Consider the following 26127-nt stretch of genomic DNA (forward strand, 5'->3'; position numbering starts at 1 on the left):
GACTAAAACTAGACTAACACATCCCAGGTGACTAAAACTAACTGAAAACTACAATCAACATGTGCTGCCAAAAACACTGATACATGGCCATCCTCTTTCAGTACAGCACCTCTTCAAAAACAAAGAAATACAGACAAGAAACATGACATGAAAAAAAAAAAAACTTCGTCCCTCTGTACAAAGGTGCATGTCACATCATTCATAGGGTAGTTCTTGTTCCGTGTGGTACCGGATGTGACATGGACCTTTGTGCAGAGGGACGAAGCACACCACACACTGAAAACAGGTCTCACGGCGTGGGCCCCCCTCTCTGTGTTGGCTACACATCCTGCATCGTTTGCCAGGGTTTTGTTTCTTTAGAGTGGGGGGAAGCTTTTCCAGGACATGGAGTGTTGGCAGGGGTGCAATGTTGGCTGTTAGCCTGACCCTTGGGTTCCTGTAAGGCGCTCTCCGGGTCTCTCGCTTGGGTGTAGACCACTTCAGGATCACTGAATGTATGAAGCTCTTCATGTCTCCACAGCGACCTTCAGGGTTTTGGATACGATACAGGACAAAGGCATTGTACATGCTAATCTGAAAAAGGTACATGAGGAATTTTGTAGTCCACTTCGAGGTCTTCCTGGTCCAGGGATAATAGGTGATGTGCTGGTCCAGCCGATCCACCCCGTTCATCCACTGATTGTAGTCAACCGCCGACTGGGGCTTTTCGTAGGCAAACTGGGTCCCACCTTTCTGCCACTTTAGCACGTTGACCACAGTGTCCTGGTGGAAGGTCGACACCATCCTCACCACCTTGCTATCCCTCCAAGCAACAGACATCACTTTGCCAGTGGTCATGGCTATTCTGTCGTTGGTTTTGAGGGTGGAAAGGCTGGCCTCCTGGATCTCTGGGGGTGGGCCTCTGTTACCCCGAATGGTCCCACAGCTATGGGTCTTCAGTTGGAGGAGGTGCTCACACAAGGACACGCTGTTGTAGAAATTGTCCATGTATAAGACATGACCCTTCCCTGCCAAGTCTCCAAGAAGAGTGGTGACAGTGTCCAACAAGGAGTGGTACTCTCCAATGTACGGCTTCAGGTTATGGCAGTACGCTGTAGAGGAATCTGCTAAGATATAGGATTTAATTCCATACCGTACGGGCTTCAGCGGGTTGTAAACGCGGAAGGAAAGGCGTCCCTTCCATAGCAACGTACCCTCATCTATGGCGATGTTCTGACCCGGTTCAAACATCTCCCGCCATCTCTTCACCAGGTAGTCCAGGATGGGACGGATCTTGAAGATCCGGTCCTCTCTATTCTCCAGGAGATCTGTGTAGTGGAGGAACTTCAATATGAGTTGGAACCGGTTCCGACCCATCACTTTCCCGAAGTACGGCGTGGCCAGTGCTTCGTCTGTTGACCAGTAGTCCGCCAGCTCTGGTTTGTGTATGAGCCCGGTAAGGAAGACAAGACCGAAAAAGTCTTTGAGCTCCTTGAGGTCAAGATCCTTCCATGCATTGACCCTGGATTGGCCCGTTGGTGGCATCGCTGCAATGCTCCGCGCTGCATAAGCATTTGTCTTGTTCACCATCAGAGTCAGCAACTCATCGGTGAGGAAAAGTTCTACAAAGTCAGAAGGCTCTACAGACTGAAGTGCCGCTGCCTCGCTGCGAGGTCCTGTGGTTCCAGTGAATGGTAAGGACTGGGGCTGCCAACCACTCTCATCCAGATGACGCCACTCTGGCTCAATGCGTGAAGTCTGGACACGCCGTGGTTTGCCTCGACCTGAAAAAATAGAAATATATAATTACTTACAATAAACATCAGCGCTAGAGGGAAGCGGCCCGAACTTCTAGTACATACACACATGGATGTACATTGTGTGTGTGTGTTATATGTGAAAAAAAATAAAAAATAAAAAAATCTTCAACCGCTTATCCGTAGTCTGGTTGCGGGGGCAACAGCTCTAGCTGTTGCCCCCGCAACCAGACTACGGATAAGCGGTTGAAGATGGATGGACAGTGTGTGTGTGTGTGTGTGTGTGTGTGATATGTGAAAAAAAAAAAAAAAAAAAATCTTCAACCGCTTATCCGTAGTCTGGTTGCGGGGGCAACAGCTAGAGAGCTGTTGCCCCCGCAACCAGACTACGGATAAGCGGTTGAAGATGGATGGACATTGTGTGTGTGTGTGTGTGTGATATGTGAAAAAAAAAAAAAAAAAAAAAAAACTTCAACCGCTTATCCGTAGTCTGGTTGCGGGGGCAACAGCTCTAGCTGTTGCCCCCCGCAACCAGACTACGGATAAGCGGTTGAAGATGGATGGACAGTGTGTGTGTGTGTGTGTGTGTGATATGTGAAAAAAAAAAGAAAAAAAAAAAAGAAATCTTCAACCGCTTATCCGTAGTCTGGTTGCGGGGGCAACAGCTAGAGAGCTGTTGCCCCCGCAACCAGACTACGGATAAGCGGTTGAAGATGGATGGACATTGTGTGTGTGTGTGTGATATGTGAAAAAATAAATAAATAAAAATCTTCAACCGCTTATCCGTAGTCTGGTTGCGGGGGCAACAGCTCTAGCTGCAACAGCTAGAGCTGTTGCCCCCGCAACCAGACTACGGATAAGCGGTTGAAGATGGATGGACATTGTGTGTGTGTGTGTGTAAGTGTGATATGCAAGTACATACTTTGTGAATTTGAGAGAGAAATCTAGAGCTCTCTAGAGCTGTTGCCCCCGCAACCAGACTACGGATAAGCGGTTGAAGATGGATGGACATTGTGTGTGTGTGTGTGTGTAAGTGTGATATGCAAGTACATACTTTGTGAATTGGAGAGGGAAATCTAGAGCGCTCTAGAGCTGTTGCCCCCGCAACCAGACTACGGATAAGCGGTTGAAGGATTTTTTCTTTTTTTCACATATCACACACACACACACACAATGTCCATCCATCTTCAACCGCTTATCCGTAGTCTGGTTGCGGGGGCAACAGCTCAGAGCTGTTGCCCCCGCAACCAGACTACGGATAAGCGGTTGAAGATGGATGGACATTGTGTGTGTGTGTGTGTAAGTGTGATATGCAAGTACATATACAATACATACTTTGTGAATTGGAGAGGGAAATCTAGAGCTCTCTAGAGCTGTTGCCCCCGCAACCAGACTACGGATAAGCGGTTGAAGATGGATGGACATTGTGTGTGTAAGTGTGATATACAGAAAAATAAACGTACCCCTGCCTGTGCTGCCAACAGCGGCCTCTGGATCAGTGGGCTGGTGAGGTGCAGGCCTTCCTCTTCCCCTTCCCCGACCTAGAATTATAAAGAAATAAATAATTATTTACCATAAACACACTATTTACATATACAATACAATAAATGCATTTTATTTGTGTGAAGAAATGTAATGTTACCTCTGCCTGCTCTGCCAACAGCAGCATCGGGTGGTTGTGGTGTCGCTTCCCTTGCACTCTTAGCTGAAAACACAGTACAATATATATTTATTATTTAGATAAATATAGGATGTGCACACCCAGCTTGAATGACATGCTTGAATAATAACATGCTAAACCCCTTGTACCTAAACTTCTTTGCCTTTTTTTTCACCATTTTTGAATAGTTCAAATAGCCAATCTACAAGCTCACAATACAATATATCGATGTAAATAGACCCCACAGTCTCAGTTGCCATTTAGTTCTGAAATTACATAACTATAGGTTACCTTCCAAGTCAAATGGATCACCACCATCACTGGGCTGGAGAGATGCAGACCTCTTCAGACCTGAAAATGCATATACATAATTACTTATTACCCCCCACACACACACACACACACACACACATAAATGAATTTTGCATTTTGTGTGCAATAGTGCAGAAATGTAACTGCACTCCTATAGATAATATAGGATGTGCACACCCAGCTTGAATGACATGCTTGAATGACATGCTAAACCCCTTATACCTAAACTTATTTGCCTTTTTTTTTAACCTATTTGAATAGTTCAAATAGCCAATCTACAAGCTCACAATAAAATATATCGATGTAAATAGAGCCCACATACATAATAATTACTTATTACCCCCCACACACACACTGTAGCTTACCTCTGCCTGTCCTGCCAGCACCAACAGCGGCATCTGGTGGCGGGGGAGCTGCATCACGTATTTCGACATCTGAAAATGGCGCAGACCATACAATATATATTTTAGTCAGATAACAACAATCTAGGGTGATGTGCACTATTTTATATGATTATTTTTTTGCTTGAATGACATCATTCAGACAGTCCCAGACAGTTGCAATTTAGTTAGTTCTGAAAATGAATAAAACAAATCTTGCCTCCAGAGTAAAGAGACGACTCATCTTCGTATTCTGACGAGCCGTATTGGTCTGACTCGTCAGAAGAAGTCCAGGTAAACTCGTCAGATCGCTCTACAAAAAGGTAAAAAAAAAAAGAATACAAATCAATATGCATGAATTAGACACTATCCAGACTAACAACTTACATTTTAGCGATTCAAATAAATATTACATAAATAAATAATTACATAAATAGGTCTGGCCTATACGCTTACCATCGGTAAATCGTCGCTCGTCCCTGCCGCTGCGCCGTGCACGCGTCGGTGACCAAGACTGGCCGGAACTCTCGTCTCCAGAATCGAGCCCAGACTTGAGAGGAGATTGATGTAAACTATTGTGCGAGCTGTATGGAGACTCTAGCCGCTGTCTTTCCAACCATGCACGGGTGTGACGGGAACGTGGAGTCGACGCACCCGACACATGAGAAGACTGGGATGATGGGAGGGAAACAGGATGGATGGACTGACCAGGATCGATCGGAATAGAAGACTGGGATAACTTGATCAAATGCTGTGGTTCATCTTCCTCTTCATTCTCGAACTCAGAACCCGTATCAGGCCGGGGGATGGCACGGATAAACGCATCCAGCGTCGACTGACCACGGCCCGGAGCTAGCGGAAGCCTGCGCCCCCCACGGGTACCACTGGACCGGCCACGAGCTGTAACGCTTGGAGCGACACTGGGCCCCGGTATGGCATCGTCGCCAGCAGCACCTCCTCCTCCACCTCCACCACCCCCGCGGCGGTGTTTCGCGACTTTTCCTCGCCCGCCTGGAGCTACACCACTCGGCCCAGGTTTGGACTCGTCGCCAGCAGCACCTCCTCCTCCACCTCCACCACCCCCGCGGCGGTGTTTCGCGACCTTTCCTCGCCCGCCTGGAACTGGAAAGGCTGGAGCTACACCACTCGGCCCAGGTTTGGACTCGTCGCTAACGCGATGATGATGATCACCTCCACCACCGCGTCTCTGGACCTTTCCTCGCCCGGCTTGAATTGGAATTGGAAAGGCTGGAGGCGCTACGGGCCCAGGTTTGGACTCGTCGCGATGATCATCATCATCACCTCCTCCTCCACCAGCACCACCACGGCGGCGTCTCTGGGCCTTTCCTCGCCCGGCTTGACTTGGAAACGCTGGAGCTACGGGCCCAGGTTTGGGATCGTCGGCATGATCATCATCACCTCCTCCTCCACCACGGCTCTTTCCACGCCCCGCAGGACCGTACGGTGTAAGCTTACGAGCCGACATGACACTCAAACTCGGACAACACACGCCAACAAGGTAACAAACTCACTCAAAAATACCGATATCTCGCTCTCTCTCTCAAACACGTCTTCACGCTCCACTTCAATACGACCTACTCCCACAAATCGGTGGGAAAATCACACGCCTTTTTATATGCCAGTATTTGTTTTGATTGGTTTCCTTTGATTTTTAGGCGTTGTTTAGGCGATCGGTCGCTTGTTTTGCATTACGGGGCAGCTAGACCTCGGAGCTAAAACACATAAAGTTGTTGTTTTTTTTTTCTTTTGATGTGATGCTGTGCTGATGTCTTGTGTGCAAACATATAGCTTTGATCAGCGTTTTTCCTATCGTTCGTTGGCTTGGGACCTGGGGTCAGAGTGACACAAATAAAAAAATGGAGAGAAAGTTGTCGTTTTTTTTTTTTTGGTGGTTGTGTGGAATGGGTTACCGGAGCCGCGGCTTCCCCCCCCTCCCTCCCCCTGGAGCTGCTGTTGTGTGGCTGGCTGTTGTGCTGTTGTGATGGCGTTGTGTGGTCCTTTGATCAGCGTTTTGTATTGTTTGTTGGCTTGGGACATTGAGGTAATTCCGACACAGATGAAAGGAGGTGTAGAAGTGTTGAATGACTGTGCTATGATAGCCACGGTTCACACGACGGCCGACGCTCATGTTTCAGGGCTACTGAATGTTGTGATTTACATTTGGGGGGTAATAACATTTGAATAAGCCTTGTTGTGCTGTAGTGACTGTAGTGGCTGAACAATTAATTGTGAACCAACCATTGATCACAGCAACACGACACTTTGTGACAAGTTGGGTAAGACCCCCCCCTAGCCTGTGCACCCAAAAACCGTCAATCCGTCAATTCCGTCAACGGTAGGTCTGGATTAATTAATCCAATCCGTCAATTCCGTCAACGGTAGTCTAAGGGTTAATACATGCCGTAAAAGTGAAAAAGCAGGTCGGCTATTTTAACCCATGAGACCAGATTCTACAAAATGTCCTATTATATGTTTCTAAAGCCTATCAGTGGTTCTCAAACTGTTTCATGTCAAGGACCCCAAACATTATCTGTAATTGGCCGCCGACCCCCATCTGAAAATATGTTGTTCCAGGGACCCCCCCCTAGAGGCAAAGATATGAGTTAAAATCATTCGCTCTGAAAGAATATATATTCAAAGATTTGCGCCACATTTTCCCGATTTGTCAAAAGAATAGCAGATCCACAAGCTATGAGCTATGAGCTTGTAGATCTGTTATTTTTCAATAGCTAAAGTATAACACCACTGCTATAGCCTGTGAGAGAGAGGAGGAGGGGGAGGGGGGGGAGATGAATGAGTCTTTCTCGTGGGTAAACGTGCGAGAACTACAGAGATTATCTCTGCTTGTAGCAATAAGACCACCATTCAACTCTGTAAGAAAGTCATTTCACATCTCCGCGTGTGCGACTGTGCGCGCGTGTGTGTGTGTGTGTGTGTGTGTGTGGGTGTTGCACTATAACACAAAAGAAAACAGTTGCACAGAAGGATCATTACAGGGATTTTTCAGAAGCTGTTTCCCGTTTCTGAGCCCACACCCAAATCCTTCCTTACTCACACTGCGCACACGCACACACACACACACACTATCACCACACACTATCACCACACACACACACACACACACACACACACACACACACACACACACACACACACACACACACACAGGCAGGAAACGTCGTCGACCACCGTGCATTTTGCCGTTGTCTGCCGTGCGCTGCTTGTTGCCACGGCAACCTCAGGTAAATACAGGTATAGGGAGAAGATCAAAGACGTTGCAGGTGATGTCACGTTGTCTTTGATGTCTCTCTCTCCTCCTCCTCCCTCTCTCTTCCCTTTGTCTTTCCATGCCTCGCTCACTCACTCACTCACAGAAGTTAACAATTGAACATTTGTGTCGAGAGAGAAACCGTTCATTGCAATGATATGGCATTGACTCCCGTTTTTAACTCGAATCTTTGCTTCAGGGGGGGGGGGGGGGGGGGGGGGGTCCCTTGACTGACACAGAAACATGGGTTTTTTTCAGAAAACTGTCATGATTTAAAAGACTCAGGTCTAGATGAGTCGTTAAAATATAAATAAAGGTCCAGTGAACGGAGCGAGCAGCGCCCTCAAAGATGTTCTACTGCTGGGTATCACTATCACCACGCACACACACACACACACACACACACTATCACCACACACACTATCACCACACACTATCACCACGCACACACACACACACACACACACACTATCACCACACACACTATCACCACACACTATCACCACGCACACACACACACACACACACACACACTATCACCACGCACACACACACACACACACACTATCACCACGCACACACACACACACTATCACCACACACACACACACACACACACACTATCACCACGCACACACACACACACACACACACACACACACACACACACACACACACACACACACACACACACACACACACACACACACACACACACACACACACACACACACACACACACACACACACACACACACACACACACACACACACAATCACCACGCACACACACACACACACACTATCACCACGCGCACACACACACACACACACACACACACACACACACACACACACACACACAATCACCACACACACACACACACACACACACTATCACCACGCACACACACACACACACACACACACACACACACACACACACACACACACACACACACACACACACACACACACACACACACACAATCACCACGCACACACACACACACACACACACACACACCACGCACACACACACACACTATCACCACGCACACACACACACACTATCACCACACACACGCACACACACACACACACACACGCACACACTATCACACCACACCCACACACACACACACACACACACACACACACACACACACACACACACACACACACACACACACACACACACACACACACACACACACACACACACACACACACACACACACAATCACCACGCACACACACACACACACACACACACACACCACGCACACACACACACACTATCACCACGCACACACACACACACTATCACCACACACACGCACACACACACACACACACACGCACACACTATCACACCACACCCACACACACACACACACACACACACACACACACACACACACACACACACACACACACACACACACACACACACACACACACACACACGCACACACACACACACTATCACACCACACACACACACACACACACACACACACACACACACACACACACACACACACACACACACACACACACACACACACACACACACACACACACACACACACACACACACACACACACACACACACACTCAATCACCACGCACACACACACACACACACACTATCACCACGCACACACACACTAGGGCATTAACCAAACGTGATTTTTGATAGTCGACTCGACTATCAACACCATCAAAACCGGTTTATAGTCGATTATTCGGCGGTAAAATATATTGTTTTTCATCCAATCAAGCATTAAAACACTGTGTTCTGAAACGGCCAGCGAGTGAAGGATTAACTGCAAAACAGAGCCGGTGAATGCAGGCTGAGTGGAATAGTAAGAGAGTGGTGACACGCTTTGATCTCGCCACAAAGCGGGTGCCTATGGGCTATAGTTCCAAACATTGGAACTATCCCATTGAGATAGAATGAGCACTTCCGCATTCCATTGTTACAATGGCAGTCAACGCTAGTGTCGCCACTCTCTTACTAGATTACGCTGAATGGCCGCTCTGATTGGCCGAAATTCACATCAGCTGTTACAAGTCAATCAAAGTTGCAAGTCCACAATGACTCACGGATGGACGCGTTGTGAGCTTGTAGATCTGCTATTTTTGATGCGCAAGACCTTTCTACGGCGCAGCATAGCATGTTACGTTGTTCACAATGTTTGTTCAGTTGGACTCTGGAGAGTGGAGACTGGAGCGGGGAGGAGGAGGAGGAAGAGGAGGAGGAGGGGGAGGAGGAATCAACGATGCAATGTTTTTCATTCAATTCAAGTTACAACCACAGTTCCTTTGGTCTTTAGAAGGAGCTACAAGCTAGGAGGAGGTGATTACATACTAGGTTTGCTAGCTAGCAGGCTATGAATCAGATGATCAACTAATTCACTCCATCGCGACTATTATAACTATGATCGTGCGGCATAGCCGTTTGTTTTTAATAATACTGCACGCCTGCACTTTTGTTGGATACTTTACTTTACTTCATTATGGATCCCCATTAGCACTTGCAAAGCCTGGCTATTCTTCCTGGAGTCCAGTACACAACACACAACACATCATTCACCACAACATACAACTACAATACACTAACATACAATGGTTCACTTACAAAGGATAAGAGTTACATCTCAAAACAATTTCGCATTTTCATATGGAAGGGGTTTTCCATAGCTCCATAGGTCCATATACATTTTCCATACACATCAATCCCTTTTTCCTATGTCATAAAATTATGATAAGCATGAAGAAAGATGAATAAGAAAAAGAAACATGAAATCACGACAAGAGCAACTGTAGTTTGACTGTCACCAAACTGGATAATAGCCTATTGGGCAGAGTGAGGAGGGACTCCAATCTAACTTGTTGAACAAACTACAGTAATAAACTCACCAATAGTAAAAGTATTTACACACTGTAGTTGTCCCCATTGAGCGTATGAGCCTATGAGGCATATGCTTTTTGAAAATCTGTCTTGAATTGAATGCTGCCAGTGCCACCGCCGCCCGCCGCACCTACACGAGTGACGGTGACGGTAAAACCCACGTACAGAGGCTTGTATTATACTAGAATGTCGCCGCCCTTCGGGCGGCTCATCCTAGTTCCGTTGCAGCGCAATGGGAAGAAGGAAATTGCGAGATTTGACAGACTCCACTTCATGTTTCAGCTGTGTTTTTAAACCCAGTATTGTGCCCTTCACATGTATTAACGGATGGGTATTATTATTTTTTGTTGTATTTTATTTTCACATCAAAGCAAATTAAATTAAATTAAAATAAGCACACATGAAACTGCTTGTTACTGTTTTGGTTTACTTACAATAAGTTAGTGTTTTTGGAAACCAAAAGATGTTGAGAATGGAGCAGAACATACTGTAGTATATTTTTGTGGGGACCTTGACTGCATTATAGTAGGCCTACAATCTTTTGGATTGCAGTGACCCCACATTGTTTCTTCGGGAACAATATTTGTAGTTACAATGAGGGCTACATGAGCCGAAGGGAGAGAAACACGTCGCCTCTCTCCAGTCCGTGCGTGGCTGAATAACAACGGATCGCATCGCTGACTGACATAAACGCACAGTTACAATTCAGAGGCAGTTCAATAAGAAAACTCAACTAATAACGCTTGTGTGTGTTAATGTGGCCGATGCTGACGTTAGTATATAATGTTTATATTGTTTTCCTCTTGTACATGCGTTTGTGGGCACAGTGGCAGGGGGTGAAAAGCCGATTTGTCCCATGGTGTGCACTGCGCAACTGTTGAACTGTGCAGTGTAAAACATGCTGAAATCAAACCACACACACACAGTCACTCAGTCACAAATCCTCCACAGTGTGATTACGTGTCTGCAGTGACACTGATGCGAGGTTACAATGAGTCCGTGGTGTGGTGAGACTGGGAAAGGAATAATGCGCGGAAGACCTTGGCATCCGACTGCGCGCGTTGTGTCGATGAGATGGGCGCGTTGGGAAATACCGCACCAAAGCACACTCGCCTATTAGTTTGCATTGCATTTGCACAGTGCGCTCAGTGCGATAATTCCGAGCGTGGCCGTTGTGGGTGTGTGTGTGTGGCTGGCTGGCCTGTGTTTGGCTGCGTGGGGATCGCCATGTGAGGGGGCTAGCCAATAAGGGCCCTGTGTTGCATGTGGAGAATTGTGTAGGTTAGTGTGTGTGGTGTAGCCGAACGGGGTGGTGAGAACATGAGGGGGATGTAGCACAGCAATCGGTGACCCCTACATTAAGCTGTGTTGCTCCCAAGATGCAGTGCAAATGCGTGTTGTAGCAACCGTAGCCAATGGGAAAACAGGATGCAGTGTTGCCAGGTCCGCGAATTGTAAGCGAGTTGTAAGTAGCGTGTTGAATGGCATTTTTTCTGGGGTTGTTTTCATAGACCTGGCAACAAATTAGGCGGGGGTGTCGGTGCTTGTGGCGTGTTTGTGTTTATTATTGATATTGATGTTGTTTGTGAGTGTGGACGGGAGGCGGCTGTAGTGGCAGTGCAATGACAGTTTTTACGCGGGTGTTGTTGACTGTGGGCGTGCGGCGCGACATGAGGAGATAGCCGTGGATCGACGCGGAGGGTAAGGCTGTGTCGTGTTAGTGTGTTGTTGCAGTGTGTGTTGCAGCGTGTTGCAGCATGTCAGTGACGTAGTAGCTGGTGACTTTATGTTCCTGGCTTGGGCACACGTTTTGGGCACACCTTTTCAAATGTATAATAGATGATATGAAAACAATCAGCCAGGAATGGATTAGTACTTAAGTCGGAGAACTACCAACAAAACAGCTCACAGCTGCATGTCTGCTGTAGAAAAGCAAAAATCATAAGAAATATTAAAAATAATATTAACGATTACTCAATTTCTGATTTACACACACACATTGATAACCATATCGATAATGATAATATCACGATATTCGTCATATTAAAAATGTTACCCATTGCTGGCTGTCTGAATAGCAAAAAAAAAGAAAAGTTGTGAAAATGTTGACATATTATTGCTTATAGCAACTTTAAATTGAATGGAGAATTTACATCATGTGTGTCTGAGTAAAGATAAGAACCACCTCATTCCTCCTCTTCTGGACGAGGCCTGGGTTGTGAGGCGAGGTTCTGGGCAAGTGTAGCACAGACGACGGAGAACCAGCGGAGCAGAAACCACACAAGGCCAGGAGGGGGTTATATCGGATGAGAGACCAGACTCTGGCCTTCTGTCTGCTTCTGTCTCACAGTCTGCCACCTCCTCCCACTCCCACAGGCCCACAGGTCATCATATTCATCCTCTGTGAGTCTCTGTGAGCCATAAAAGATATCCACCATACGCACAGGCTAATGCCCTGTCTGTGTGTGTGTGTGTGTGTGTGTGTGTGTGTGTGTGTGTGTGTGTGTGTGTGCTCAAGACTTTGCTCCACTTTGACCCGTTTGACTCTCCCCCCCCCCCCCACGTATACGTGCACGCGTATACGTGCACGCGCGCTCGCACGACACGTGTGTCCCTCAAGGACACATTTTAAGTAACTGTGAGAGATTCAAGGGCCCCTCGTTTTGAGAATGACACACACACACACACACACACACACACACACACACACACACACACACACACACACACACACACACACACACACACACACACACACACACACACACACACACACACACACACACACACACACACACACACACACACACACACACACACACACACACACTACTGTGGAGCAGATTAGTTCACACTTTCATCAGCGGTCCAGGGTCTCGGGGGAACAGGGGGAGAGTGGAGGAGGTTGGGGCCAAGTGGCTGGGAGAGAGAGGGGCTGTGGGGACTGTAGTGGGTAGAGGGTAGTGGTGGGTGGGTGACCGTGTGTGACCGTGTGTGTGTGTGTGTGCATGCCATGCACGCACGCACGCACGCACTACTATTACTATACTTGTTTGTGCGTGCCAAATATATCCACACAACGTTGCGATAGTAGAATTTGATAAATGGACATTCTGACCCTCGAGCTAAATCTGTCAACAGCACTTACCACAGAACCCATTATTTATATTTGTATTATAGTACTCTGTGATGTCATATTGATGATATCAGGGGTCTCATATGGGCATAAAAAGGGACGCAGACGGACAAAGAGATTCAGATAATTGTGGATTTATAGATAACCCATTTAGGCCTGACATCGAAATTTGAAAAAAAGTCTTCTGAAAGAATATATATTCAAAGATCTGTGCCGCATTTTCACGATTTTTCAAAAATAGCAGACCTACAAGCTCGTAGCGCGCCACTCGGTGGCGCGCTATGAGCTTGTAGATCTGCTATTTTTCAATAACCAAAGTATAACATAATGCTTAGTTAAGACACCAAAAGGGGTTCCCGCCCAAAATGGGATAATATAGGATGGCGCCGCCGCCGCCGGCCTATAGGGAGCCATTAATGTCAGGAGCGGAGCCGGTCGTTCCTTCTATTTTATACTGCCTATATGCGACACCAATGTTACGCAAAGCTCGGCCAATCGGTTAAGCCGACAGGTCGGAGTAGACAAATCACAGACTTCAATACTGACCTATTGGCACAGACATGACGTGATGCTGCGCCAATCCATGAAGCCAGCGGTTTGGGTTGGCCAATTATTAGCCCATTCGGGGAGCGAACCCCTTTTGGTGTTTTAAGCATTATGTAACTGTTGTACTTTAGCTATTGAAAAATAGCAGATCTACAAGCTCAGAGCGGCACAGAGTGCCACGCTACGAGCTTGTAGATCTGCTATTTTCGAAAAATATCGAAAATGTGGCGCAAATCTATATTCTTTCAGAGAGTTTTTAACTCAAATCCTTGCTTCTGGGGGGGTCCCTAGAACAACCCATTTTGAGAGTGGGGTCCAGGGGCCAATGACATATTATTCTGGGGGTCCTTGACATGAAAATGAAACACGCTGAGAAATTTCTGCCTCTTTTTCAGACCCACGGGCCGACAGATAGATTTTCGTGGTTTTTCGGGTTGTCTGAAACCGTTGGTCCCTCTGGGCTCTGCACACCTCAGGATTATATGAGACAGACCAAGTTTGACACCAAAAACAGGCCTACGCTGTCGGCATTATGCCAGGGACAGTGTGTCACACACACACACACACACACACACACACACACATACACATACACATACACACATACACACACAGAGATTCCGTAAATTATAGTATATAGATTTCTGGACAAGCCACCGATGATCCAACCGACTTCCCACTCGGCACATCTCTCCCTCGGGTCCTCGGTGACACACAGAGGTCAGATGGTTCTCAAGATATGGGCGGGCGCACGCACGCACGCACGCACGCACGCACGCACGCACGCACGCACGCACGCACGCACGCACGCACGCACACACGCACACACGCACGCACGCACGCACGCACGCACGCACGCACGCACACACACACACACGGTAAATGGTGCATTTATATAGCGCCTTTATCCAAGGCGCTTTACATAGATTGTGCATTACATTCACCCATTCACACACCGATTGCGGCGGAAGCCATGCAAGGCACCAACCAGCACATCGGGAGCAATTTGGGGTTCAGTGTCTTGCCCAAGGACACTTCGACATGTAGACGGGAGGAGCCGGGATTCGAACCGCCGACCCATGGATCATTGGACGACCTGCTCTACCTCCTGAGCCACAGTCGCCCCACGCCACACACTAGGGCTGGGCGATATGACAAAATCTCATATCACGATATAGATTTTTTGTTATCACGATAACGATATACTCACGATATAGCATATTATTTACGATACCGATTTTTTTTTTATCTAAAAAAATTTTTTTTGTTCAGGCCGAGTACTTTACTGTACTTGGGTTGTACTTGTACTGTACTATACTGTACTGTACTGTACTGCAGGGGTTCTCAACCCGTGGGTCGCGACCCCTAGGGGGGGCGCCAAATTATTTTGGGGGGGTCCCCAAATTATTTTCAAAAAAAATAAAATAAAATCTTTTTTTTGTTTTTTTGCAACTGGATGGCTGGAAATTGGAAATGAAGAGTTTACATATAGTGCACATAGTACATGCATACACCTTCCCTAATGATTATATCTGGTTTCAGTATTTATTTATGGTGTATTCTCTCTATTATTAAGGTTATTGTAGCAGTCCATTTATATTGGGGGTCGGGAGGGGGCGGGGCGGGGGTCCAGAGACATTGCCAAAGCATGTCCGGGGGTCCCCGGCCAAAAACGTTGAGAACCCCTGCTGTACTGTACTGTACTGTACTGTACTGTACTGTACTGTACTGTACTGTACTGTACTGTACTGTACTGTACTGTACAAGCTCTCCTCCCTGGCCTCTGTCTGTGTGTTAGGCTGCACAACAGTGACACTTGGTGGTGACAATAATTATGCTATTTCTGTGCTCGGATACAGGGACACAGGGACACACACAAGTCACACATAGCTGTCTAGTGGTTGCACCACTCAAAAAACAGGAAAAGAACACTTGCCAATATCAAACTTATGCCAATTACAATATATAAAATAACAATATCCAGTCTAATTATATGAATATAATACTGATGCCCTGCCCATGCACAGACAGGCCTAAAGAAAGTACAAAAATACAAAATAAAATATATATAATAATAATTATTATTATTATTAATATTATGACAATTAAAAAGCAAAAATTAAAAATATTCAGACACAGAAGTACAGGCCTGTGTCTGCATTAAATTGTCTTAAGGAAAAAATAAATACCTCATGTCACTCACTGCCACACAGTTGTTTACTTTTCAGTTCATTTTAAGCTAGTTCTGTTGTAGTTGTAGTGTAGTTTGTTAAAGATGTTGGGAAGCTTAACGATGTTTAATTGACTACAGGCGATAGAGTGAGAGACAACGCGACCGCGTCGTCAACTCCCCATGCCCAGCTGTGCGTATGGGACAGTGGATGTTTTTCTTTTCCTTTTTTTTTGTTGATGATCACAACTTAAGTTAGCGTCTTGTGGTGTTGTTGTTGTTGGAAGCTGTTGCTGAATTAAGGACTTTTCAAATGGAATAATTTATTTGGAACAATAAAACAAGACAGGTAAGAGGAAAGACGTAGAAGAAGTTTGCACCCGACGGACAAGCTCAATTGTTCAACTGTGTAAAACATGCGTGGCTCACGCAGTTTATCAATTTGACCCAACATGAAACCTGCATTTATAACAGTGAATGGCCGGTTACTTTAGTATTACTCCGCTCTGAATCTCGTCAGCCATCATCTCCCTTCATGTTTGTTATTAAATAACAGCACAGCGTGGCTGGGCGCTGTGACGTAAAATACTGCCGTAACGCTTGTTTTGCGACACAACGATATAAACGATAGAGAACATTTTTCACGGTAGACATTTTCTATCGTCTATACGATATATATCGTCATATCGCCCAGCCCTACCACACACACACACACACACAAGATTGCGTCCTACAATGTTGTTCACAAGTTCAGTAATACCAACGTGTTTGTGTGCATGTGTGTATGCGTGTGTGTGTGTGCGTGCGTGCGTGTTCACTGGCAGTAAAGGGTAAGTCCACAGTGACCACACAGCTCTCACAATGGGCCCTCAAGCAAACACACACAGAGAGTCCGTAAATTATAGTATATAGATTTCTGGACAAGCCACCGATGATCCAACCGACTTCCCACTCGGCACATCTCTCCCTCGGGTCCTCGGTGACACACAGAGGTCAGATGGTTCTCAAGATATGGGCGCGTGCATGCACGCACGCACACACGCACACACACACACACACACACACAAGATTGCGTCCTACAATGTTGTTCACAAATTCAGTAATACCAACGTGTTTATGTGTGTGTGCATGTGTGTCTGCCTGCCCTGCCTGCCTGCGAGACTGCCTGCCTGTGAGCCTGCCTGCCTGCCCGCCCGCCCTGCCCGCCCGCCCGCCCGCCCGCCCGCCCGCCTGCCTGCCTGCCCGCCTGCCTGCCTGCCTGCCTGCCTGCCCGCCCGCCCCGCCTGCCTGCCTGCCTGTCGGCGAGCGTGCACTTGTTTACCCTGCTATTGCAGCCACATCCTTCACACATGGTCTGAAAGACATTCCCTCGTTCAACATCACTGCCAAAAGGGCATCGTCAAACTTTGAACCAGAAGCAGCACATTGAAATGTGTGTAGTTATTAATATGAGTGGGAGCAGGCCAGACAGGCAGGCAAAGGCAGATGTGTGAAAACACGTTCTTGACATTAGATTAGTTCTCCTTTCTGAGAGCTGCTGAGCAAACCAAAAACAACCTCTGGGAGGAGGGCCTGCCTGGTGGCCAGAGCCTCTAATAGAAGAGTTACGGTGTTGGAAATACATTGTTTTCAACAAGGGCGGCGCAAATAAGAGCTATTTTAAGCATGTGTGCAACATGACTGTTTTAAAGTATTGTACAGAAACAACTAAAGTCTCTTTAATGTTTAATTTATGTTGTACTATTACTACAAAAATTCTAAAATAAAGGGATTTAAGATCATTAAAGCTGGGCTGTTGCCCTGAGTCCAATGCATTTCTGCCTACTTCCGGTCCAGGACTTGTCCCAGTTGGTTGTCCCCAATAGAAGTCTATGTAGGAGAGCCTCCATTGGACTGAAGCCCCATGAAGTGACCAATAGAAGTCTATGTAGGAGAGCCTCCATTGGACTGAAGCCCCATGAAGTGACCAATAGAAGTCTATGTAGGAGAGCCTCCATTGGACTGAAGCCCCATGAAGTGACCAATAGAAGTCTATGTAGGAGAGCCTCCATTGGACTGAAGCCAATAGAAGTGACCAATAGAAGTCTATGTAGGAGAGCCGCCATTGGACTGAAGCCCCATGAAGTGACCAATAGAGGTCTATGTAGGAGAGCCTCCATTGGACTGAAGCCCCATGAAGTGACCAATAGAAGTCTATGTAGGAGAGCCTCCATTGGACTGAAGCCAATAGAAGTGACCAATAGAAGTCTATGTAGGAGAGCCGCCATTGGACTGAAGCCCCATGAAGTGACCAATAGAAGTCTATGTAGGAGAGCCTCCATTGGACTGAAGCCCCATGAAGTGACCAATAGAAGTCTATGTAGGAGAGCCTCCATTGGACTGAAGCCAATAGTAGTCTATGTAGGAGAGCCTCCATTGGACTGAAGCCAATAGAAGTCTATGTAGGAGAGCCTCCATTGGACTGAAGCCCCATGAAGTGACCAATAGAAGTCTATGTAGGAGAGCCTCCATTGGACTGAAGCCAATAGTAGTCTATGTAGGAGAGCCTCCATTGGACTGAAGCCAATAGAAGTCTATGTAGGAGAGCCTCCATTGGACTGAAGCCCCATTAAGTGACCAATAGAAGTCTATGTAGGAGAGCCTCCATTGGACTGAAGCCAATAGAAGTCTATGTAGGAGAGCCTCCATTGGACTGAAGCCCCATGAAGTGACCAATAGAAGTCTATGTAGGAGAGCCTCCATTGGACTGAAGCCAATAGAAGTCTATGTAGGAGAGCCTCCATTGGACTGAAGCCAATAGAAGTCTATGTAGGAGAGCCTCCATTGGACTGAAGCCAATAGAAGTCTATGTAGGAGAGCCTCCATTGGACTGAAGCCAATAGAAGTCTATGTAGGAGAGCCTCCATTGGACTGAAGCCCCATGAAGTGAAGGCAGTTTGCGTAACTCTGTCTCTATCTGAGGCTCTGCTGGTGGCCAGCCCTCCAGCCATGCCGTCCAGACAGAGCACCACAGACCATTATGCTCCTTGTTGTGAGTGTCAGGAGGACGCGGGTTCGAATCTGATCCCTGTTCTCGTCTCTCCTCTCTCTGTCCATCAGGGAATCTGTGTCTGTATTTATTGACCTCTCCGACATAAAATGAAATGCCACAGCAGCACACACACACACACACACACACACACACACACACACACAAAACCCCAACAGCTACTTCGGCTGGAAGGGCTTTAGAAAATGCTACTTTTCTCCACTATGTACTTTGTAAAAAAAAAAAGAAAAAAAAGAAAAGAGAATTGGATTGTCTAAGTGCCTCGACCACATTATGCTTCTTCTCCTTTATTCCATTCAGTACGCAGGAACCCCTTTTGGTCTTTTAAGCATTATGTTATACTTTTAGCTATATTGAAAAATAGCAGATCTACAAGCTCGCTCAGAGTGCCGCGCTACGAGCTTGTAGATCTGCTATTTTTGAAAAATCGTCAAAATGTGGTGCAAATATTTGAATATGTATTCTTTCAGAGCGAATCTTTTTAACTCAAATCTTTGCTTGGGGAGGGGGGGGGGGGGGGTATAATAATAATTCTGGGGGTCCTCGACATGAAAAAGGTTGGGCACCGCTGACATAGAAACAGGTTTTTCAGAAAACTGTTATGATTTAGAAGTCTTTTTTAGAATTGGCCTCAGGTCTAATTGTGTTATATGAAGTGAAGGAGTGTGTCCAGATTACTTGATCCAGGGCCTCTATATTAAGTTGGTCTCCCCCCCCCCACCCTCTAGCCCAAATCTCTTGTGAGGCGGGAGATCTGCTATATTTGCGCCAAATGTTGTCCTCCGGACTCGGGACCCGTTAGGGCTGATGTGGTTAAGTGTTGTCCTCCGGACTCGGGACCCGTTAGGGCTGATGTGGTTAAGTGTGTAGCGTTTATACCTGACAGGGGTTAACTGCTCCACTGGGAGCATAGTGGTGTAAAAAGTATTGAACCGGATTGAACCGAATTGAAGAGCAGCCTTAGGTTTAGTGCCTGGGATGGGATGGGATGTCACCGTGGGGGGTTGGACTCATTGGATCCCCCCCCCCCCCCCGACTCCGTGACCGAGTGACCGAGTGACTGAGTGACTCGGCACGGACGCACTTCATCACCGCTAAGCAGTCCACTGGTTCAATCAATGAGCATGCTATTCAAAAGCAGCTGGCCACATAATAAGTCTTGATTGTGGTGCGTGCGTGCGTGCGTGCGTGCGTGCGTGCGTGCGTGCGTGCGTGCGTGCATGCGTGTGTGTGCGCGTATGTGTGTGCGTGTGTGTGAAACCAGGAATGTTTCAATGCAATGACCCAACCGTATTTGCAAATATAACTGCAAATACACCAGATGTCATTATAATTGAACAGCAGAGAGGTTTTTCTATTGGAAGTTGGCTGTGCTTTTGATTCAAGTTTAGAGGAAGCTTTCCTTACTAAACAAGTAAAATATCAACCATTAGTACAGGTGAGGCCATTATACAACTGGTGTGTGTGTGTGTGTGTGTGTGTGTGTGTGTGCGCGCGCTGACTGAGTTGGCTGAATAATGGCGGCACTGATCGCATTCCCTTTGTCATCGCACATGATTATAGAAACCCACTCGTCCTGTAAAACCTGCCTCGTCCTAAACGATGTCCTGTTGGGGACATCGTTCATGACAGAGGGGACAAAATAAGAGGTTAAACAACAGATACCTCACCTGTCCCTGTATACTGTATATACACACCTCGCTGCCCGCCATCAACTTGGAAGATAATAATGCGGCCACCAGCTTTATCAACACAACCACACACTCGAAAATTGGTCTCATACATCTCCAACAGCTCCATCCATCATAGTGCTGTTGCACCTACTACACAGTCAACATGCAGCCGCTCCTGGTCAAGACAGATAGGCAGCCCATGCAATAGATGGCTGAGTAAACAAGGCGTGCTTCTCCAATTTGAGCTGAGCTCTGCTGCTGTTCCTGCAGGTAGGGAGCAACAGCCTGTGGTGCATGGCTGGTAGACTTGGAGTCTAGCTCGTCGACAAGTAGTGGATTAAAACCCTTTCGCAGTATTTATTTCAAAAAGCTGTCGATAGGTAGATATACAGTTGAACCACTTAACATTTTAACTGAGGCGTCAAACGGCGGCGGTGGTTCAGCGGTAGAGTGGCTGGATGGTAACCGCAAGGTTCCCAGTTCGATCCCTGTGGGCTCCCCCAGAGTTAGTGTCAAAGTGTCCTTGAGCAAGACTCTGAACCCCAAATTGCTCCTGATGTGCTGGTTGGTGCCTTGCATGGTTTCCGCCGCCATCAGTGTGTGAATGTGTGTGTGAATGTGTGTGTGAATGGGTGAATTGATGCACAATCTGTAAAGCGCCTTGGATAAAGGCACTATATAAATGCACCATTTACCAAACAACCACTTACAAAGCGGTTGTTTGTCAGGCAGTACGATTTGTTTTCCCACTGCGCAAACCAACGGGGGTAACTTGACTGGACTACATTTTTATTTAAGCCTGATGTAAGCGGTTGTTTGACGCCTCAGGTGAAATGTTAAGTTTTTTTACTGTATCTACCTATCGATACCTCTACTTTTGGAAAAAAATACTGTGAATGGGTTTTAATCCACTACTCGTCGACGGGCTCCACCTGGCTAGACTCCACTTCTACCAGCGCAGGGTTAGCCTTTCACGGAACCTCATCTCGGAGCTCAGCGCAGCAGCGTAGATACAGAGGTTCCAAACGGAGCTAAGCGCAGCAGCGTAGAGATAGAGGTTCCAAACGGAGCTATAGCAGCAGCGTAGAGATAGAGGTTCCAAACGGAGCTATAGCAGCAGTGTAGAGATAGAGGTTCCAAACGGAGCTATAGCAGCAGTGTAGAGATAGAGGTTCCAAACGGAGCTATAGCAGCGTAGAGATAGAGGTTCCAAACGGAGCTATAGCAGCAGTGTAGAGATAGAGGTTCCAAACGGAGCTATAGCAGCAGTGTAGAGATAGAGGTTCCAAACGGAGCTATAGCAGCAGTGTAGAGATAGAGGTTCCAAACGGAGCTATAGCAGCGTAGAGATAGAGGTTCCAAACGGAGCTATAGCAGCGTAGAGATAGAGGTTCCAAACGGAGCTATAGCAGTGTAGAGATAGAGGTTCCAAACGGAGCTATAGCAGTGTAGAGATAGAGGTTCCAAACGGAGCTATAGCAGCGTAGAGATAGAGGTTCCAAACGGAGCTACAGCAGCAGCGTAGAGATAGAGGTTCCAAACGGAGCTATAGCAGCAGCGTAGAGATAGAGGTTCCAAACGGAGCTATAGCAGCGTAGAGATAGAGGTTCCAAACGGAGCTATAGCAGCGTAGAGATAGAGGTTCCAAACGGAGCTATAGCAGCGTAGAGATAGAGGTTCCAAACGGAGCTATAGCAGCGTAGAGATAGAGGTTCCAAACGGAGCTATAGCAGCAGCGTAGAGATAGAGGTTCCAAACGGAGCTATAGCAGTGTAGAGATAGAGGTTCCAAACGGAGCTATAGCAGCAGCCTAGAGATAGAGGTTCCAAACGGAGCTATAGCAGCAGTGTAGAGATAGATGTTCCAAACGGAGCTATAGCAGCAGTGTAGAGATAGAGGTTCCAAACGGAGCTATAGCAGCGTAGAGATAGAGGTTCCAAACGGAGCTATAGCAGCAGCGTAGAGATAGAGGTTCCAAACGGAGCTATAGCAGCGTAGAGATAGAGGTTCCAAACGGAGCTATAGCAGCAGCGTAGAGATAGAGGTTCCAAACGGAGCTATAGCAGCAGCGTAGAGATAGAGGTTCCAAACGGAGCTATAGCAGTGTAGAGATAGAGGTTCCAAACGGAGCTATAGCAGCAGCGTAGAGATAGAGGTTCCAAACGGAGCTATAGCAGCAGCGTAGAGATAGAGGTTCCAAACGGAGCTATAGCAGTGTAGAGATAGAGGTTCCAAACGGAGCTATAGCAGCAGCGTAGAGATAGAGGTTCCAAACGGAGCTATAGCAGCAGCGTAGAGATAGAGGTTCCAAACTGAGCTATAGCAGCAGCCTAGAGATAGAGGTTCCAAACGGAGCTATAGCAGCAGCGTAGAGATAGAGGTTCCAAACTGAGCTATAGCAGCAGCCTAGAGATAGAGGTTCCAAACGGAGCTATAGCAGCAGCGTAGAGATAGAGGTTCCAAACGGAGCTATAGCAGCAGCGTAGAGATAGAGGTTCCAAACGGAGCTATAGCAGCGTAGAGATAGAGGTTCCAAACGGAGCTATAGCAGCGTAGAGATAGAGGTTCCAAACGGAGCTATAGCAGCAGTGTAGAGATAGAGGTTCCAAACGGAGCTAAGCGCAGCAGCGTAGAGATAGAGGTTCCAAACGGAGCTATAGCAGCGTAGAGATAGAGGTTCCAAACGGAGCTATAGCAGCAGCGTAGAGATAGAGGTTCCAAACGGAGCTATAGCAGCAGCGTAGAGATAGCGGTTCCAAACGGAGCTATAGCAGTGTAGAGATAGAGGTTCCAAACGGAGCTATAGCAGTGTAGAGATAGAGGTTCCAAACGGAGCTATAGCAGCAGCGTAGAGATAGAGGTTCCAAACGGAGCTATAGCAGCGTAGAGATAGCGGTTCCAAACGGAGCTACAGCAGCAGCGTAGAGATAGAGGTTCCAAACGGAGCTATAGCAGTGTAGAGATAGAGGTTCCAAACGGAGCTATAGCAGTGTAGAGATAGAGGTTCCAAACGGAGCTATAGCAGTGTAGAGATAGAGGTTCCAAACGGAGCTATAGCAGTGTAGAGATAGAGGTTCCAAACGGAGCTATAGCAGCAGCAGAGATAGAGGTTCCAAACGGAGCTATAGCAGCAGCGTAGAGATAGAGGTTCCAAACGGAGCTATAGCAGCGTAGAGATAGAGGTTCCAAACTGAGCTATAGCAGCAGCGTAGAGATAGAGGTTCAAAACTGAGCTATAGCAGCAGCCTAGAGCTGAGCTATACCTGCCTCAAAGCACCACCTCCACTATAGCAACAACACTCATAACAGACAGGTGACTGACTGACTCTCTCCCTCTCTCTCTCTCTCCCTCTCTCTCTCTCAGAGCACTTTAAGATCACTGTCTCTCTGTCTCTGACTCTTTCACCACCAGATAGCCCAATAGTCCATGCTTTGCGCCAGTCTTAGCCTACACGTCATTCACTTTTCTTCAGTAGTAGTAGCCTATAGCCTATAGCTGCGTGAGCTTGTAGATCTGTCTGTTTTTGGCAAAGAAATGTGGTGTGTAGTAGAACTTAGAAGCCAGGGGGGGAGATCGGTCCAAGTAGGCTACAGTATATAAGCAGTGGCAAAGACACACAAACTGGCACTTCTTCTTCAAGTGCAGTCATCCAGATTCCAAACAGTGGTCTGATATAAGCTGATTGCCCTCTATAGGCTGCACATGTAGGCTATAACAACACCACGCTGTTCGTTGTTCCCCCCCAAAAAAACAAGATATATACAAGCGAGAAAACGACCAACCTTAGCTGGGGAGTTCCTGGTGTTGGTGGTGGTGGTGGCGGCTATGGGCAGATCCCTGATGCCGGTGGTGCTGGTGGTGGTGGTGGTGCCCCCCGGGGGGGGAGGCGACGTCCCCGCCGAGGTCCCCCCGGCGGCGTAGCTCCCCTGCTGCAGCAGCGAGCCCCCGGCCAGCAGGGCCAGGGAGTGCCTGCCGCCCCCGGTGTGACCGCCCCCGGTGTGGCCGCCCCCGGTGTGTCCTCCCCCGGTGTGGTGGTGTCCGCCTCCCCGCAGCGGCCGCTGCTTGATGCCGTCCAGCAGCCGCACCAGGAGGATGTTGGCCGGCAGCTCGTCCACGCCGCAGTCCACCAGGATGCGGCACTCGGGGCAGCGGAGCTCGTGGCGCGAGGAGACGATGTTCTCCAGGCAGCGGCGGCAGAAGGTGTGCTGGCACGGCAGGACCCGCGCCGTGGCGTCCAGCCGCTCCAGGCACACGGAGCACTCCAGGAGATCCAGCAGCGACGACGACTCCGAGTCCATCATCGTGTCGGCGGCGGAGAGGGTGATCATTATTTCGGGGGTTGGTTTGTTATTACGTCTGGTAGTCCTACGGTGCTGCTGCTGCTTCGTGTCCGTGTTAGTAGAAATGTACTGTCGGAGGAGAGAGAGAAGAACATTCTGGGGAGAAAAGGCGAACCGAAGTATTAAACGAACCGAACGGAAAGTCGAGACGCGCAGCCAGACGAACAGAACCCCTCCAAGGCGAGCCCGAACCCCGGAGCCCCCCGACGGACCGACCGAGAGGAGAGGAGATATACTCCGGTTGTTGTTGTCCTGTCTGTCTGTTACTGTGGGATTCTATCACTCCGTCCCTCCCCTCCCTTCCTTCACTCAGATCCTCCTCTCCTCTCCCGTGTGTGTGTGTGTGTGTGTGTACAGTTTGCTCCTCTATCGCTCACGGTCGCTGCCCTCCTCCTCCTCCTCTCCCCCTGCCTTCCCTCACCGAGATCCTCCTCCCTCCCTCTCTCTCTCTCTCTCTCTCTCTCTCTCGCTTTCTCTCTCTCTCTCTCTTTCTCTCTCTCTCGCAGCTGTGCAGAATGCGGTGTGAGGTCACGCTCTCTCATCAGCCGCGCACCGATCATCTCAGCGTTCATTGGCGCACGCACGCGCGCGCAACAAACGGAGAGGAAGAGGAGAGAGAGAGAGAGGGAGAGGAGAGGGGAGGGGGGCGAGCCTAATGCACCGAAACACAACAGCCACACAGAGGCAATTCCACAACCTGTCGTATTTATTGTATTTTTGTATGTTTTTCCCCCCGGTGTTGCCTCACACCTTCCGGTGTTCCTCACACCTTCCCACGGTTGTTAAGAAAAGAAAGACAGATTTGGAAGAGGAGGAAGAGAGGGAGGAGGACTGGAGACCCTAAAGCCCCGTGGCAAAATGTGAGGTGTGTGTGTGTGTGTGTGTGTGTGTGTGTGTGTGTGTGTGTGTGCGCG

The 26127-nt window shown here is 47.8% G+C and overlaps 2 protein-coding genes across 2 annotated transcripts in view; both read right to left on the reverse strand.

The window, feature by feature from the left end:
* The window catches only part of LOC306919025 (uncharacterized protein), a gene marked incomplete at its 3' end in the record, with an annotated part of 56437 nt that extends 30761 nt beyond the window's left edge, over positions 1 to 25676 (reverse strand). The window contains exon 1 of the mRNA XM_079531874.1: positions 24656 to 25676. Within this exon, the coding sequence (XP_079388000.1) occupies positions 24656 to 25201 (546 nt within the window). The 5' untranslated portion in view covers positions 25202 to 25676. The remainder of the gene's footprint in view (positions 1 to 24655) is intronic.
* On the reverse strand, positions 178 to 5574 carry LOC306919023 (piggyBac transposable element-derived protein 4-like; the record flags this gene model as incomplete). The annotated part of the gene is made up of 7 exons (XM_079531873.1): positions 178 to 1763; positions 3200 to 3277; positions 3379 to 3441; positions 3688 to 3747; positions 4074 to 4142; positions 4309 to 4401; positions 4797 to 5574. 7 exons carry the CDS (start codon positions 5572 to 5574, stop codon positions 196 to 198), a joined length of 2709 nt encoding a protein of 902 aa, XP_079387999.1. The 3' UTR covers positions 178 to 195.
* Positions 25677 to 26127: the final 451 nt, after the last annotated feature.

The sequence above is a fragment of the Electrona antarctica genome (assembly GCF_951216825.1).
Source record: "Electrona antarctica genome assembly, contig: scaffold_221, whole genome shotgun sequence".
Lineage (NCBI taxonomy): Eukaryota > Metazoa > Chordata > Actinopteri > Myctophiformes > Myctophidae > Electrona > Electrona antarctica.